The 16,752-nt window shown below is 42.2% G+C and overlaps 1 protein-coding gene across 3 annotated transcripts in view; it reads left to right on the top strand.

The window, feature by feature from the left end:
• Window positions 1–12,994, top strand: part of KIAA0232 (KIAA0232 ortholog) — a 109,691-nt gene extending 96,697 nt beyond the window's left edge. For all 3 annotated transcript variants that reach the window (XM_032783375.2, XM_032783376.2, XM_075066608.1), the window contains 3 exons: window positions 5,013–5,121; window positions 9,290–9,387; window positions 10,362–12,994. In XM_032783375.2, the coding sequence (XP_032639266.1) occupies window positions 5,013–5,121; window positions 9,290–9,387; window positions 10,362–10,541 (387 nt within the window). In that variant the 3' untranslated portion in view covers window positions 10,542–12,994. The remainder of the gene's footprint in view (window positions 1–5,012; window positions 5,122–9,289; window positions 9,388–10,361) is intronic.
• The last annotated feature ends 3,758 nt before the right edge of the window (window positions 12,995–16,752 follow it).

Genomic DNA, 16,752 nt, shown 5'->3' on the forward strand with positions numbered 1-16,752 from the left:
ACCTCCCCCCATTTTGGCCTCTTCTTCCTCCTCACCTGATGAGGCAGTGGTGGGACCATCTCTCTTGGTTCCACAAGAACTAAAGCATGTTGGTTCAAACGTGGGCTTAGAAGCAGAGGATCTAAAGAAGCTCACTGACGCCCTATTCAATATTTTGGCAGCGTCCCCATTGAAGGTCACCCTTCCCGTCCATGAGGAGGTCGTGAAACTTGTCAAGACCTTATGGTAGACTCCATCTTCTCTGCCCCCTATTTCTAAGTGCACAGAAAGTACTATGCCCTGTCAAGGGCTTTGAATATCTGTACTCTCATCCCTCCCCTCAGTCCTTAGTAGTCACAGTGGCCAATAAGAGCAAGAGACAAGGTCCAACCAGTTCGACCCCCAAAAAAGGAGTCAAAGAGTCTAGATCTTTTTTGCAGAAAAGTTTATTTGACTGCCAGCTTGGAAACTGAGCATATTGAACCACCAAGCTTATCTGGGGCAATATGATTACAGTGTGTGGCACTTCCTGGCCAAGTTTGCTGACTCTCTGCCACAGGAGTCCAAACAGAAGTTCTTGGCCATACTTGACAAGGCAAGACTGTAGCCAGGGCCTCTCTCCAGGCAGCCTCAGATGCTGCCGACTAAACAGCTGGAACAAGGGCATTGACTGTATCCATGAGATGGGCATCGTGGCTGCAGTCCTCTGGCCTGTCCATGGAAGTCTAGCAATCCATTCAGGACTTCCCCTTAGATGGATCGGCTGTATTTTCAGAACAAACTGACGGGCTGCGTGGACTAAAAGATTCTAGGGTCCACTATGCTCCTTGGCCTTTACACTCCCACAGCCTCAAGGAAGCATTTCAGGCCTCATCAGCCTCAGAGGTTTGGGGGCTAGGCCAGGGCTAAGCCCTATAGAAAGGAGGACCAGGGCTACAAGCACCGCCAGGGCCAACCATCAGCCACATTGACCCAATCAGGCTCTAGCTGCCACCCTCCTGGGAAAAAACAGGCATTCTGAGGATGCGCCGAAGGGCAACCTCGCAGTCTACACCAAGGATCCAACCCCCCTCTTATTTTCAGACTGCCTATTGACCTCCCTCCTTGCTTGGACTATTATAATATCAGACCAGTGGGTGCTCAGCACTGTAGCAGTAGGGGGTATACCCTCCAGTTTATTTCCATTCCTCCTTCCCACCCCATATCTCCTTCCTTCTTCAGGGACTCTTTTCACGAGCAACTGCTTCTCTAGGAGGTGCAAGCCCTCTTATTGGTGGGGGCTGTAGAGAAAGTGCCCAAAGAACTGAGAGGGAAAAGCTTTTATTCCTGCTACTTCCTGATATCGAAGGCCAAAGAGGGTTCCATCTGCAACTCCGTATCCCTGGTGTTGGATGCCTTGGACTTGCGGTGGGCAGCCCACTTCAGTACACTCAGGACCCAGGGCCTGTGGTCTGTGGTCTCAAGAGGAGCTGTTGTTACATATAAACATGAGGGAACTCAGAGCCACCCGTCTGGCTTGCGAAGTGTTCTTTCCCCAACTGTCAGGCAAAGTATTGCAGGTATTAGTGGACAACACAGTATCAATGTTCTGTGTCAACAAGCAAGGGGGAGCACAGTCATAAGCTCTCTGCCACGAAAGCCCTTTGTTCTGTATCCAACATGTCCATCTATAAGCCTCGCATCTCCTGGGGGTCTTGAACACTTTAGCAGGTTGCTGCAGCTGGTCATCCTCCTCACACCACAAGTGGTCCTCTACCTGGATGTCACTGGAACACCTTCCAGAAGTGGGGAACTCCCCAGGTGGACCTATTCACTACCAAACAAAATAGAAAATGTCATTGGCTTTGTTCTCTGCCCAGCCTCAACAAGGGCTCACTTTCAGTCCCTTTCTCCTGTTATGGATATGCAACCTGATGTATGCCTTTCCACCAGTGCCTCTCATCAACAAAGTTCTTATGAAGATCAAGAGGGACAAGGCCATGAATCATCATCATCATGATAACCCTGGCTTGGCATGCTTGTGGATGCTTCCAAACCGCCTGAACCTGCTCTCGCAGGACCACAGACCACTGCTGCACCCGAACCTTGCCTCCCTGCACCTGGCGGCATGAATACTGCATGGTTAAGCCTTGAGGAACAGGCTTGCTCCAGACAGGTCAAACATGTTCTTTTAGAAAGCAGAAAACCCTCTACCAGAGCTATTTACCTGGCTAAGTGGAAGTGCTTCACCTGCTGGGTGTCTGAATGGAACCTCTCTCCATTTCAGTCATCTTTACAATCCATCGTTATTTAAGCTTAGTACTAATGTAGGCACAAGGACAAATGGCTACAAACTGGATATTAGGAAGTTTAGACTTGAAATTAGACGAAGGTTTCTAACCGTTAGAGGAGTGAAGTTCTGGAACAGCCTTCCGAGGGAAGTAGTGGGGGCAAAAGACTTATCTGGCTTTAAGACTAAGCTTGATAAGTATATGGAGGGGATGATATGATGGGATAGTTTAATTTGGGCAATTGATCTTGGATTATCGGCAGATAAGTCTGCTCAATGGTCTGTGAGGGGATGTTGGATGGGATGGGAACTGAGTTACTGCAGAGAATTCTTTCTTGGGTGCTGGCTGGTGAGTCTTGCCCACACGCTCAGGGTTTAGCTGATCGCCATATTTGGGGTCGGGAAGGAATTTTCCTCCAGGGCGGATTGGCAGGGGCCCTGGAGGTTTTTCGCCTTCCTCTGCAGCGTGGGGCATGGGTCACTTGCTGGTGGATTCTCTGCAGCTTGAGGTCTTCAAACCACAATTTTGAGGACTTCAATAACTCAGTCATGTGTTAGGGGTTGTTATAAAAGTGTATGGGTAGGGTTCTGTGGCCTGCTTTGTGCAGGAGGTCAGACTAGATGATCATATTGGTCCCTTCTGACCTACGAGTCTGAGTCTGAGTCTAGAATATCTGATCCATCTAAAGCACCAAGGTTTGGCACTCTCATCGATCAGGGTACACCTGGCAGCCATTATCAGCCTTCCACTCTCACATCTGGAGCAGATCAGTCTTCTTGCGTGCAATGACAATCAGATTTCTCAAGGGCCTGGAAAGACTCCACTGGTCCTTTCCTCGTAGCAATCACTTGTGCGAGACAGGTCTCTGAGATCAAGTCTTTAATCTCAAAACCCCCTTACACAGTGTTCTGTAAGGACATGGTTCAGCTGTGCCTCCACCCAGCCTTCATGCCAAAGGTGATATTGCAGTTTCATGTAAATCGGGATATCCTCCTGCCGGTGTTCTTCTCAAAGCTATAGAACTCTAAGGAGAGACATCTACATGCTCTGGATGTTGGACATGCCCTGGCTTTCTACCTTGAGCGAACCAAGCCCTTCTGTAGCTCATCTCAGCTTTTCATACCAGAGGCTGACAGGATGAAGGGACTCCTGGTGTCATCTCAGAGTATTTTATCCTGGATCTCCACCCGTGAGCAGGCAAAGGTTACACCTTTGCCAATAATGACAGCTCATACAACAAGAGCACAGGTTCCTCAGCAGCATTCCTGGCTTGTGTTCCAATCCAGGACATCTGCAGGGCTGCAACATGGTCAGCTGTCCATACTTTCATGACACACTATGCCATCACTCAAAAGGCCTGAGATGACACTGGCTTTGGCAGAGCGGTGTTGCAATCGACCCATCTATGAACTCCTGGCTCATCTCCAGAGGCACTGCTTGCAAGTCACCTGACGTGGACTGGACAGGTCCAAGCACTCGAAGAAGAAAAAATGGTTACCTACATCTTGTAACTGTTCTTTGAGATGTGTTGCTCATATCCTTTCTTGACCCACTCTCCTTCCCCTTTGTTGGAATTCCAATGGGGAGAACTGAAGGGCCCCTTATACCGGTGCATATGCGTGCGACTCCAGAGAGTGTAAGAGCCAGCCCTTCGGATACCACGGGGGGAAAGACTTCTGGCACCGGTACATGTGGCGAGCACAGACACCAGACATAGAATGGACATTAACAGCACGTCTCAAAGAACAACAGTTAGGAGAGGTGGGTAACTGCTTTTTTCAGGATCAGGATTAGGCTCCAAATTTGTAATTACCACTTATTGGTGTTACCTTTTTTCAGTTAAAGGATGAACAGAGCAACTTCATGTTAGTGAACTTTTTCCCTATTTCATGATCTTCAGCTTTACATAAAAGCGGAAGCTGGACGTTGAGCCAGTGTTGACGTTTGCAGTATGGCTCATATAAAAAACACACAGGCTAACTTCTTTAAAAGGCATTACATAAGATTCACAAGCTGGCACAAAATACAAATGCTGTTACCACAAATCTGATTACAGAATTGCAGAGTCATGCCTATTGTGGCAAGCTTTCAGTATCTCATCCATGTGCATTAGTGTTGCAGGAACTAGTTTGTGACAAACATAAATGAAGCATTAGAATTCAAAAATAAAATTTGTGACATTTTATTAATAGATCAAGATTTTTTAAAACATGATATAACTTTTTTTTTAAAAGAAAGATGGAGTCAGTGTTTTATAACCAAACTGTCATTAATTAACTCCTTAACAATCTAGATTTCCTTCAGTGTATCCAAATGATGACACTATTGCTACAGCCACTTTCAGAGGGTATTAGAGAGCAAACATTAGGAGGCTAAGATCTTGTCAACACCACAGGTTACTTGGGTATAACTTGCATCGCTCAGGGGTGTGAATAATCTACACAACTGAGTGACATAAATTACCTGTGTAGACAGTGCTATGTCGGTAACAGCTTCTCCCACTGACATAGTTACCATCTCTCAGAGGCAGGAATTATTAAGCCACGAGAAGAGCTCTCTCCTGTGAGCTTAGAGCATCTCCATCAAAGCGCTGTAAGTGCTGTAGTGTAAATATACCCTAAGAACCCTTTTCCATTATAATTAGAAATTGTACCATATTATTTCCATAGGTTGCCAGATGTTTTCAAGAGAGACCCTTTGCCCTTGGGTGTCAGAGTGCATTGTTATTTATGGGATACTAATGTATGGTTATTGTCTAAACAGTTTCCTATATTGAACGCTGATCTGCAAACGACGAGTGGCAGCCAGGAGAAGCAGTCCTGGTGGGAAGAGGCACTCTATTCTCCGCTCTTTCCTGCATCACAGTGTGACGGTAAGAAGACATCTATTATTGAACTAACTGTGTTAAAATTGCTAACTTTACAGATGACCAGAAATAAAACTACCAGCTATATATAACATTAATTTGTTTTTATTATAAATGCTAATTTGAGGGATAACAGCGGCATGGTCAGATTAAATCACATTTTTAATAAACATCTGCTTATCCATATCACTCATAACTTTAGATTTTTAAAAAAAAACTTTCTACAGTTTATGCCAGTTCACTTTTTGCTTTTTTTTCTCACGTTGGACTATAAAATAGATGAGTCAACTTCACTTCTTTTTTTGTTTATTTTCTAGTTATATTAACACAGTGCTGCAATGTTTGGATTGCTCACTCAAAGGGGAATGCTTGTTTAAAAAAAACAACAACAAAAAAAGGGATTTCTTGAAGGTCTTTGATCTGTAAGAACTTGTCTTTAGAAAAACTTAAATTTGGGGCCAAAATTGACCTGATACCATCTCTTTATCATATGTGACTTTGAAAGTACTTCACTAAATTTTGGTACATTTGTCGGACTGGGTAGATTTGTAATAAATTGTCGGACTGGTTTTTAATAAATTCAGCCTTTTTTTTCTTTGCTCTAAAATTTAAAATAAACTTTGGATCCAGTTTGAGATTGCCTAATAGTCAGTTGTACTTATTGTAGACTAAATTGTTTCAGTATTTGAGGAAGTAGAGGTAGAGGCCACAATAGTCGCAAGGAGAGAAAGTTAATTGTCAAGGGAGTAATTGTAACTTGGCCTGAGTTGCTGCAGCAGAGGGTCTAGCAGTAGGGCCACAAGTCCTTTGTTGACTTATGGTTGGAGGGGAAAGGCTGCTGATCGATTGCCCTTCATGAAATTGCATATCAAATAGGTTATTCAAGGAAATGGTGGTACATCTCTCCTATTGGGGACTGGATTTGATTTTGGCTACCATTAAGGTGTAAATAAGGTTATCATTTTTTTAATGGTGAGAGTAATTAACGATTGGAACAATTTACAAAGGGCTGTGATGGATCTTCCATCACTGACTATTTTTAAATCAAGATTGGATGTTTTTCTAAAAGTTATGCTTTAGGAACTATTTTGCAGAAGTTGTATGGCCTGTGTTATAAAGAAATTCAGAGTAGATGATCACAATAGTGCCGTTTGGTCTTGGAATCTATGAATTGGGGAAGGAATGGTTAACAGTCTGGGAATTTGACAGGATGTTGGGGGTAGGAGGCTGCCAAACAGATTCTGGGACCTACTGTTGGCAGGTGCCTAGTGCAAATACTTGTTCTGTAGAGGATCCATTCCCTGATAAACCGGAATTGGAAGCTGATTAGGGGAAAGCATTTCCTCAAGACGATGGGGTTGAGACTGTAGATGACTTGTACATCAAGGAGACCATAATGGGTGTTTAATGACATGTGAGAGAATTTGGGTTTTTGTTCCTCCTGTAGAAGTGTTGACATAGAATCATAGAATAGCAGGGTTGGAAGGGACCTCAGGAGGTCAGTCTGGGAATTTGACATCAATCTGACATCTCAAAGCACCAGCACAATTGGCATTAATTGGCATGTTCAGGAGAGAAATTAAGGGATTGAAATAGTCTTGGAGACTGAACTACTCTCCCATTGTTAGTACTAGTGGTAAGAGAATGTATTCATTCTGTAATTTTTAATTATATTTAGTAATTCTTAGTAATGTTTCATTTTTAAACACTATGTAGCTGAATTGCTTAGAAATCAAATTATCTAACATTTTATTAGACTTCTTATAAGAAGTTAGAAAAACAATACTAAGTAATTTGGTTAATTGTTCAATATTAATTACCAAATATTACTAGTTATTTTAGAGAGAGACGGTTGGTGAGTTAACATCTTTTAATGGACCAACTTCTATTGGTGAGAGAGGCATCTTGTCTCTCAGATATCCTGGGATCGACACGGCTACAACAACATTCCATACGAATTTTTATTTATTCTAAAACATTAAGTTACTCATTTCAGATGTTCAGTGCCCAGTAGTAAAAAGTCACATTTCAGTATAACTACAGAATTATTGCATAACAGCAAATAAATGGAGTTAGGCAAACAGTCAGAGAACACAACAGAGCTTAATCTTGAACTACACTGTGCTACAGCATCGTCCACATACTAACCAATGCAGTTACATTTGGACCATCGCTAGCTGAAAACTCCATTAAGCGACCTTTGCTAGTACAAGTTATGGTCACAGACCTTTTCAATTTGTTTGATGAAGATGGTATCAATCTGTCTAGAGTTCAAAATATTTTCCAAATATATTAGTGTAATTGTGTTAACATAAATATTTTTGGGAAAACCTCTAGCTCTATACTTGGTAACTCCCAGCATTCCGCTGAGTGAAATTGACCTATTTTTCACTACCACCTTCTGGTGAGCTATCATACCAACTTTAGTGGTAGAATTTATTTAATCTGAGGAAGGGGGAAGGCATAGAAAATATGGGTGAAATCCTGCTTCCTAAGTCAATGGCAAAACTACTGTTCCATTAACTTATTTTTTTTGATGTAGTGATGTCCCTTTGAGGTGAGGTTTGAGGGCACTCTGGTGAGGAGAAACTTACATTGTACTTCATTGTTTAAAGCTGTCAAACCAGAATCTTTCAGTTAACACACAACTTAGGCCTGGTCTACACTATATGGTTAGGTCGAATTTAGCTGCGTTAGGTCGATTTAAAAATGAATGCGACCACACAACCAACTCTGTTCCATTGACCTAAAGGGCTCTTAAAATTCTGTACTCCTCCCCAGCAAGGGGACTAGCGCTAAAATCGACTTTGCTGGATTGAATTTGGGACAGTGCGGACGCAAATCAACGTTATTGACCTCCGGGAGCTATCCCAGAGTGCTCTATTGTGGACAGCACTTTGAACTCCGATGCACTAGCCAGGTACACAGGAAAAGCCCCGGGAACTTTTAAATTTAATTTCCTGTTTGGTCAGCGTGGCGAACTCAGCAGCACAGGCGGCCATGCAGTCCCCCCAGAATCATAGAGCGTAGAATGTTTCTACGCTCCCCCTGTCATCTCTGTCCCTGAGGTTATCGCAGATTAGAAGGCGAAACAACACACTCGTGATGACATGATTTCCGAGCTCATGCAGTCCTCCTGCACTTATAGGGCACGGCTTAATGCACGGAGGCATTCATTGGCAAAGGCCAGGAGAGAATTAAGTGAGCACCAAGAGCGGAGGCAGAACACGATGCTGAGGCTAATGGGGGAGCAAACGGACATGATCAAGCATCTGTTGCAGATGCAATAAAGCTAACATGAGCACAGACTCCCGCTGCATCCACCGTATAACCACCTACCCTCCTCCCCGTGTTCTATAGCCTCCTCACCCAACCGCCCAAGAATGCGCGGGGGAGGGGACTCCGGGCACCTAGCATCCCACTGCAGAGGATGGCCTAAGCAACAAAAGGCTGTCATTCAAACAGTTTGATTTTTAGTATGGCTACAATAAGCAATGAGGCCTTCTCCATCCCTCCTCCCTCACCCCACCCGGGCTACCTAGTCTGTTATCTCTTTTTTCTTTTTCTTTTTTAATTAATAAAGAATGCATGGTTTCAAAACAATAGTTACTTTATTTCAAAGGGGGAGAGTGGTTGGCTTACAGGGAATTAAAATCAACAAAGGGGGCAGGTTTGCATCAAGGAGAAAAATACACAACTGTCATTCCATAACCTGGCCAGTCATGAAACTGGTTTTCAAAGCGTCTCTGATGTGCAGCACGCCTTGCTGGGCTCTTCTAATCGCCCTGGTGTCTGGCACGAAACGATTGTCTGACATTGCTTTCACGGAGGGAGGAGCGACTGATGACATGTACCCAAAACCACCTGCAACAATGTTTTTGCCCCATCAGGCTTTGGGAGCTTAACCCAGTATTCTAACAGGCAGTGGAGACTGTGGGATGCACTGCTCTGTAAGTCGATGCTAGCCACAATAGTGAGGATGCACTCGACTGACTTAATGCGCTTAGTGTGGACATACGCGAACGACTTCTATAAAATCCACCTAATTTACCCTGAGATAAATCTGAAGAAAACTTTAGATGTTATACATTTTAGTGAAATGTAGATAACCTTGTTTCTTAATGAGATTTTCCTCATTTTTTGTCTCCTCCACTCTGAAACAAAAAATCTCAAGAATGTTACACAAATGCCAAGGGAGAGAATGGTGTGGGAGAATACCCGGATGTAAAGGAAGTTCCCAACAATGAAGAACATCTTATAGATTTTAATATGGTGAGTGATTTATTTTTATCCTCTGTCATCAGTGTCTTTGTGGCTGGCCTCAGTTGTGTTCCAGACTACAAATTCTGATTCTCTCCACATTTTCATTTTGAAGCCACTTTCTTGTCCTGGCATTTTTCGCAAACCCCTCACCATACTTACCTGTCTTTTGGCCAGGAGGGTGGAATGTAAGCCATCTGGGCTGATTGTGAATTGATTGGTCAGATGTGCTGGAAGAGTGCTGTATTTTTTCTTCACAGAGCTTACCTTCTCTACCTAGGGTGGGACAATGTGCTCCTGTAAACCACACAGAGCCAGCTGTTGTGGAGAGTTAACAATATGTCTGTTGAACTTTGTGTCCTTCTCATAAGTGACAAACTGCTGCTTTAAAGTGAATGCTACTTATGCAGTGGGAGAAAATGCCTTTTGTCCCAGTTATTGCTACGCTTCACTTGTGCCAAGAATGATAGCTTGGATATGTCTTTACTTAGTGAATTGCCCAACAGGGTATATTGTGTAGTGCTGCTAGCATCTAGATTTTGCACTCAACATACTCCTGTAAGACCATTGATGCAGCTGCAAATACGATGTGTTTCCAGAAGTGTGCCGTGATGCAGACAAACTAGCATAATGTGAGACCTTAGGATTTGGGAATGACTTGGAGAGTTACTCTCCAGTTAGCAGTGATAATAATGTACTCAGAATTACAAATGTGGTTCAGAAATTGGCAAGAAAGTCAGAAATGGAAGACGTTGAACAAAAGGATGGGTGAAAAAAATGCTGTCCTGAATGTGGACTTGTCATCACAGCCCAACCCTAGCTATTCATGTCTGTTAGAGAAGGGAAGTGAGAACTGTAACTCTGAATAACTGTGGCATCTTGCCCCAACCCCAAAAAGAAATCATTATAAAATCTGCCGGCTTATAAATAGACAAATCTGATCTGTTTTCTGCTGTACCAAATAAACTGTCAATTTAAATCCTTAGATTTCTTCTGTTCATGAAGCAAGGTGTACAGATGGTAGAAATTCTGGAGCAAAACCAAATGGCTTCAGGAAGAAAATATACTCCAGTGATAGCTCCAGCTCTGAAGAGACAGCTTCAGAAGGTGGAAGTGAATGGGCTGATCCTTGTGAGGAGGAGCTTTTTTCTCGAACTCACCTATAAAACTCCAGAATACAACAAATGATTTAAAAGTAACATGAGATGGAAAACTGTCCTTCCTGAGGGTCTGTAGCTCTAAAACAACAACTTGAGTTTCCTCTTCAGTTAACGGATTCAGATATGTATTTATCTTTCTCTTCTTGCTTATTTTATAGTTAGGGACATAACTGTCCTGTTGAATATTTTACTTTCTCCAAACTGTTAAATTCTTGGCTATTTGAACTAGACTAGATTGTGTTGTCAAATCAAGAATGGATGTGCATGTGCTTGTCTTAGTGGTACCACTGCTTTTTTGCATCTGAACTGCAGTTATTATCGTTCGTAACTGTAGCCCTACCACTATTACTATCTTATTAGCATTGCAGTGTCTACAACTACTTCTGCTATTCAGACTTTAGCTTTTGGCACATTTAGGATTTGTTCTTTGAGAACTGGGAGATAAATACTAAACACTGTAATCTATCAGTGCCTTTCTGAATGCAGGAGAAAAGCATGAATGACTTGTCCAGTCTTCATTCAGTAAATCTCATAACTTTGAAGTAGGAACAATAGGGTTGTGCTTTAGAGACTTACAGAAACTGTGTTTTCTATCCTATGATTTTCCCCTCCCTCCCCCCATCCTGCAAACCAACACTGAAAATGCCATGGTTTGTAGTCTTCTTGCTAACTGGAGAAGCCAAGGATTTTTGTAGGTATGGAGGCAATGTGGGTTTTCTTTTCTTCCTTTTTTTTTTTTGTCCTTTTTAGTGACCTGCCGTTATAAGGTAGAAGTATTTTAAAAAAACACCAACCCCTCCCCACCCCCCAAACCACTGGGGTTATGTGGGGATTGTTGTAAACTTTGTAACAAGTAATAAGGATTTTGTCTTGTTGCAAATGATTGCATTAGTGTAACCTGCAGATGCATCCTATATTGAATTTGAGCCTGATGACTAAAACTATCTAAAATGCTCAGAGTGTTTTATATGCAAAAGGTCAGTGCTTCACTTGAAAGAAATCCTGTGGCTGCTGCAGTTAGCTGCTGTTGTGGCTGTAATTTAGTAAATCTTGTAGTTCATTTTGTGTTCCTGAGAGAATGTTAGGGGCAAGTTATGTGTGTGGTGGGTGGGAGGGTGGGGAGGGCGGGAAGTGATGACTTACAACATACATGTGTGATTGCAGTAGTGATTGTTGCTTTATGTGACTTGCTTTTAAATTTTATTTTGTTAACTTAGAAAGTCAATACATCATCAAGTTGCATCTGTACAAGACTATCAGCTCCTTGTGCTTTTTAACACATTATGCAAAATTTATGACAGGAGGAGCAATATTTGCAAAACTAAACATCCTAAGTTTTTACCAACTATGTTTTTAAAAAAAATTAATCTATACAATAGCAGCATGTCTATAACAGCAGGAAGTGCAGACAGTCTAGTACTGACTTGAAAAAGCTTAACCGTTAATTTTGACAGGCAATAAAAACTCCTAAGAATTATAGCTGTTCGAAATGTGATCTGAACTGGCTTTGAAATATGTTCTGTGGCAGGGAAGTGAATTGAATAACTGGGTTTTGTTGCCTTTTCTTAATTGATAGTACAAAAATTAAGATCTGTGGTTATAAAGCCATGCAAGGCTGCATGTATCCTTTTTGTTGAAACCCTTACTTAATTGGCTTTGTTTGTTCTTACCAGGAAAAATTTTCTGATCCTGCTATTAAACTACATTATCTTAGGGTTTATATTCATACAACAAATCTTTTGACACTTTAAATTTTTTTTTAAATTTTATTTATTTGCAGATTTTTGATAGGTTTTTATGTATTTTACTTTCTTCTGGAGCTTCCTTAAGAGGTTGTGTAGCACCTGCACTGAAAACTATTTATCTGTAAACGTAAAAGTAAAATGAACATAACATGTAAATTCCTCGAATCACTACAAGGAAGAATGGAATTGAGTTTCATTCTAGAATAAAAAATGACCAAACGGACATATTTCAAACACAATCTTTAGCTCAGTTTATTTTGGATAGAGCTGCCTTTTTAGTAAGAAAGGGCTCAAAAACAACAAAGGTGTTGACTTTAGTTACATTGTGGTGTAATATTCCAGCACCTTTGGGGGAAAATAAAATGGTTTATAAATGAGCTTGGGCAATAACGAATTGTCTGTACTTGTTTTCATAGTTTAATGGCTAAAGCTCTGAAGCTTTCAGTGAGAGAGTTGAGGTGTGGTTTTTAGTTTTTCTGTATGGATAGAGACACAAAAAAGCATTAAAGGTTGGCAAACGCTGAACTGCACTGTGGTATGAAGCGCATTGCATATCCATAGCACTGAAATATCAGTTTTCCATTCCTGGGCTGAAATTTGTTTCTACTGTTTTGCTTCAAGTGGTTGTATTTGTTCTGATTTCATGTACACCAGAGTAACTGATTTTGTTTTCCTGTGGGGTTACTTAACACCGAATAAAAATATAAAAGGACAGTTGGATGGCCTGTGTGTATTCTTTTTGCTTTAGTTAAGATATATAATTCTCATTCAAATTTGAACATACAACACTTAGTAATTAAATATTTTGAGGTAGAGGATACAGAGTGCCGATATCTAACACGACTCCTCTTTTCATTGCTATATGTCTTTCTGCCCTTCCCTTGTGTTTTAGTCTAATTGAGACAAATATGCACTGCATGTGTCATTGAAATCTTTGGACCATGGAACTTCTCTTAGGAAAAAAAAACATTTGAGAAGAGATGAGCACACATCAGAATTCCTGCCTAACTACTATTGTAGAAAACGTCATACCGTTAGATTTAAGAGAGTCAGAAACTTGTTATTGATAGAAGATAGTGGATCACTAAGAGAATTAATAAGAATAATCAACTGGGAAACACTAATCTAACCTCCCTGATCAGTGAGATTGAGAGAGAATTTTTTACATAGCACTCTTCCCCCAACCTAAACTCAGCCATTCAGACTCAGAACAGATTTGATTTGTAGAACTACTGTGAATATGATTCTTGCTTTTTGAAAACCACTAATCTTAACCAAGTGCCTGAAAGTGAAGTAGAAACTTCTCTTTTTTGTATCATCTTGAACTGCATAGCTAGGATTTTTTTTTTTTAAATTGATACCTAAAGTCCCTATATATCCATAGTTAGACACGTAAACTAAATGGCTTCATTTTCACTGATTTCAGTAGGAAATCTTCTGTAGATGATAGGTATTATATGCCCTAAATTCTAACAGCAGCTCTAACACACACAGCATAATGAAAAGTGTAACTTGGCCCTCCGCACAGAATGAGTCTGACTTTCATGAACTAGACCAGTGGTCCCCAACCTTTTCGTGGCCAGTAGCACATTCATGTTTTCAGAAGAGTGTGGGGGGCGCCAGCAATTACTCACATACAGGGCCGGTTCCAGGCACCACTCTATCCATTCTGCAGAGTCGGAGTGGTTTGAGGGGTTTTTTGTTTTGTTTTTGTGTTTGGGGTTTTTTTGGCACCAGTTCTGGGCAGTGCAGAGAGGAGGCAGGAGGACAGAACACTGGCACCCGCAGCCTGCAGCCCTGGAGTTCTCTGTCCCCAGCAGGCGTGGTGCCGTGGCTTCTCTCCCCTGGTGGGCACTAGATGGGTGCACATAAATGCCCTGGCGGGCACCTTGGGGACCACTGGATTAGACAGTGTGGAAATAGTACAAAAATACACAGGTATGTGACACACATCTGTACAAAATTTCTTAGACAAAAGTATTTAATTGATGGTACCTGTTTTGCCGAGTTCCAGTGTCTTGGACATTTTTCTCAATTACCTAAATCCATAGAGATGAAAACAATTGTAACTCTGTTCTTAAATTTCACTTCTTGGAAGGATGATCGTGGTGTAATCTATGGAGGACACAAACTCAACAGGTTGAGTATTGGAAATACATATACGTCAGAGAGAGAGTTCCAAACAATTTCCACAGATTTATCTATATGAAGGTCCACTAAAGTCAATGTCCAGCATATAGCTAAATCCTTGCACACGTCTAGCAACATTTACCTCTAATTTCAAAGGTTGCAATAATTTCCAAATTGAAATTCTAATCCTAATAAATTCAGACATTAACTGTTTTAGAAAAATAGTTCATTTTCTTTTTGTGATTATAGAATGTTGTTAAACGGATTAAATTGGTCAACCAGGCCTTTTGAGCATTATATTTGAATGGTTACTACAGATTTCTCAAACAGTCAACTTCCCCTTCCAGTATGTGATACAAGCAACACCTCTATTTTGCATGGACAGCAAGTTCTATTAGTCATTTTAGTGCTGAGTCAGGTCCATCTGGTTATAATTGACTTTAATGTGCACTCCAATCAGCTGTAATAGTCTTTACTGAAAAAAGTCTTCTTTGCAGCTAAACAACTGTGCTGATGCTTAACTATTAGTTGCTCTTACGAATTGTTTGGAATTCTTTCCTCCCTTTAGAAATGTCAGAGAAATTATTCTCAGTATAATCTTTATACCAAATGCCTTTGTCAACAGGAAAGGGTTTTTGGAAAGTACCTTTTGATCCATGGGACCAAATCAGTACAAGCAGTGATCCTTAAAAGCAAAGTCCAGTGAATGAGTATGACCATTGCTCCCTTCCCTCCAGCTTTTGGATGTCTTTAGCTTGTTTACTTTTGTCTCAACCTTTCCAGACTAGTGTACCCCCTTCAGGAGTCTGATTTGTCTTGCATACCCCAAGTTGCACCTCACTTAAAAACTACTTGCTTACAAAATCATACAAAATACAGAAGTGTCACAACACACTACTACTACTGAAAAATTGCTTACTTTCTCATTTTTACCATGTAATAAAATTAATCAACTGGGGGACTGGACTCGATTACCTCTCGAGGTCTCTTCCAGTCCTAGAGTCTATGAATATAAATATTGTATTTCCATTTTGGTGTATGGTATATAGAGCAATATAAACAAATAATTGTATGAAATTTTAATTTGTACAGACTTTGCTAGTGCTTTTTATGTACCCTGTGATTAAACTAGACAAATGTCTAGAAGAATTGATGTAATCCTAGGAAGGCGTCTGTGTACCCCTTTAGTATAATTCTTAATTTGTATGTATGAGACACCTTTCGCTGAAAATCTCAAACTGCTTTACAAAGAGAGTAAGGATATTATCTCTGCCTATTGAGCAGGAGGGTAATTATAAGGCAGTTGCCAATTGGGCAACCCACTTGCTGGGTAAACAAAGAGCTAGGAGTGCTCAGTTCTTTCATTTGCTGGAAAGCTAGCTAGGGAGCGGCTCACCCTCCTGCCTGTCCTCCCCACAACCTACTTTGTTTCCTCTCATCCGTGAGGTCGCTGGCAAAGCTTATCCCAATTTAGCACAAGTTGTAGAGGTAGAAGTAACTGACGTTGCATCCCTTCCTGCTCTTCTCTGCAGAGGGCGCAGTGTGCATTGGAGACTGAATACAGTTCATTCTCCCTTCAACTCTTCCGTGATAAAGGAAGGAGGAAAAAGACTGCAAAAGGAACCTCAGACTCCGGGGGAAGGTGGGCAGAGAGACCCCCAGTAGTGATACAGAGCCTATCCCACACCTCTACCCCGATATAATGCAACCCGATGTAAGGCGGGTTTGCATACAAGGCGGTAAAGCTCTGACTCGGTGCCGGTTGATAAGCGGCAGAGGGTCTCGGGGGCGGTTGCCCCCCCCCCATCTGGGGGGCAGGAGCTGTGGAGGGGCGCTTTTTAGGGCCCCACAGTCCTAGAGTGGCCCGACGGATTAGTGGGGGGCCAGGAGCAGCCCGCTCTGCTTCCCTCCAGCCCCAGCCGTGTCGCTTGGGGGAAGGGAGCCCCTCCGCACTCACTAGCAGCGGCGGAAGCGGAGCAGCCCGGCCCCAGCCCACTCCACTCCACCAGCTCCCAGCTGCAGTGCTCCGCTTCCCACCGCAGGTGAGCACGGGGCCTGTGTCCTTTCCCCAACCTCTCCGCACTCGCCTGTGGCGGGAAGCGGAGCGACGTGGCCCCAGCCATGTCGCTGCGGGGTGGCTGGGGAAAGATCCTGCACTCACCTGTGTCATAAGTAGATAGGTAAGGGTTAATTTTCTTTTACCTGTAAAGGGTGAACAAAGGGGGAACCAAACACCTGACCAGAGGACCAATCAGAGACCTGGATTTTTTTTAAAAGTCTGGGAGGGAACTGGAAACTCGGGGTCTTTTTGTTTTCCTCGGCTGTGAGTAAACAAGCTTTTC

This window comes from Chelonoidis abingdonii, chromosome 5 (genome assembly GCF_003597395.2).
Source record: "Chelonoidis abingdonii isolate Lonesome George chromosome 5, CheloAbing_2.0, whole genome shotgun sequence".
Lineage (NCBI taxonomy): Eukaryota > Metazoa > Chordata > Testudines > Testudinidae > Chelonoidis > Chelonoidis abingdonii.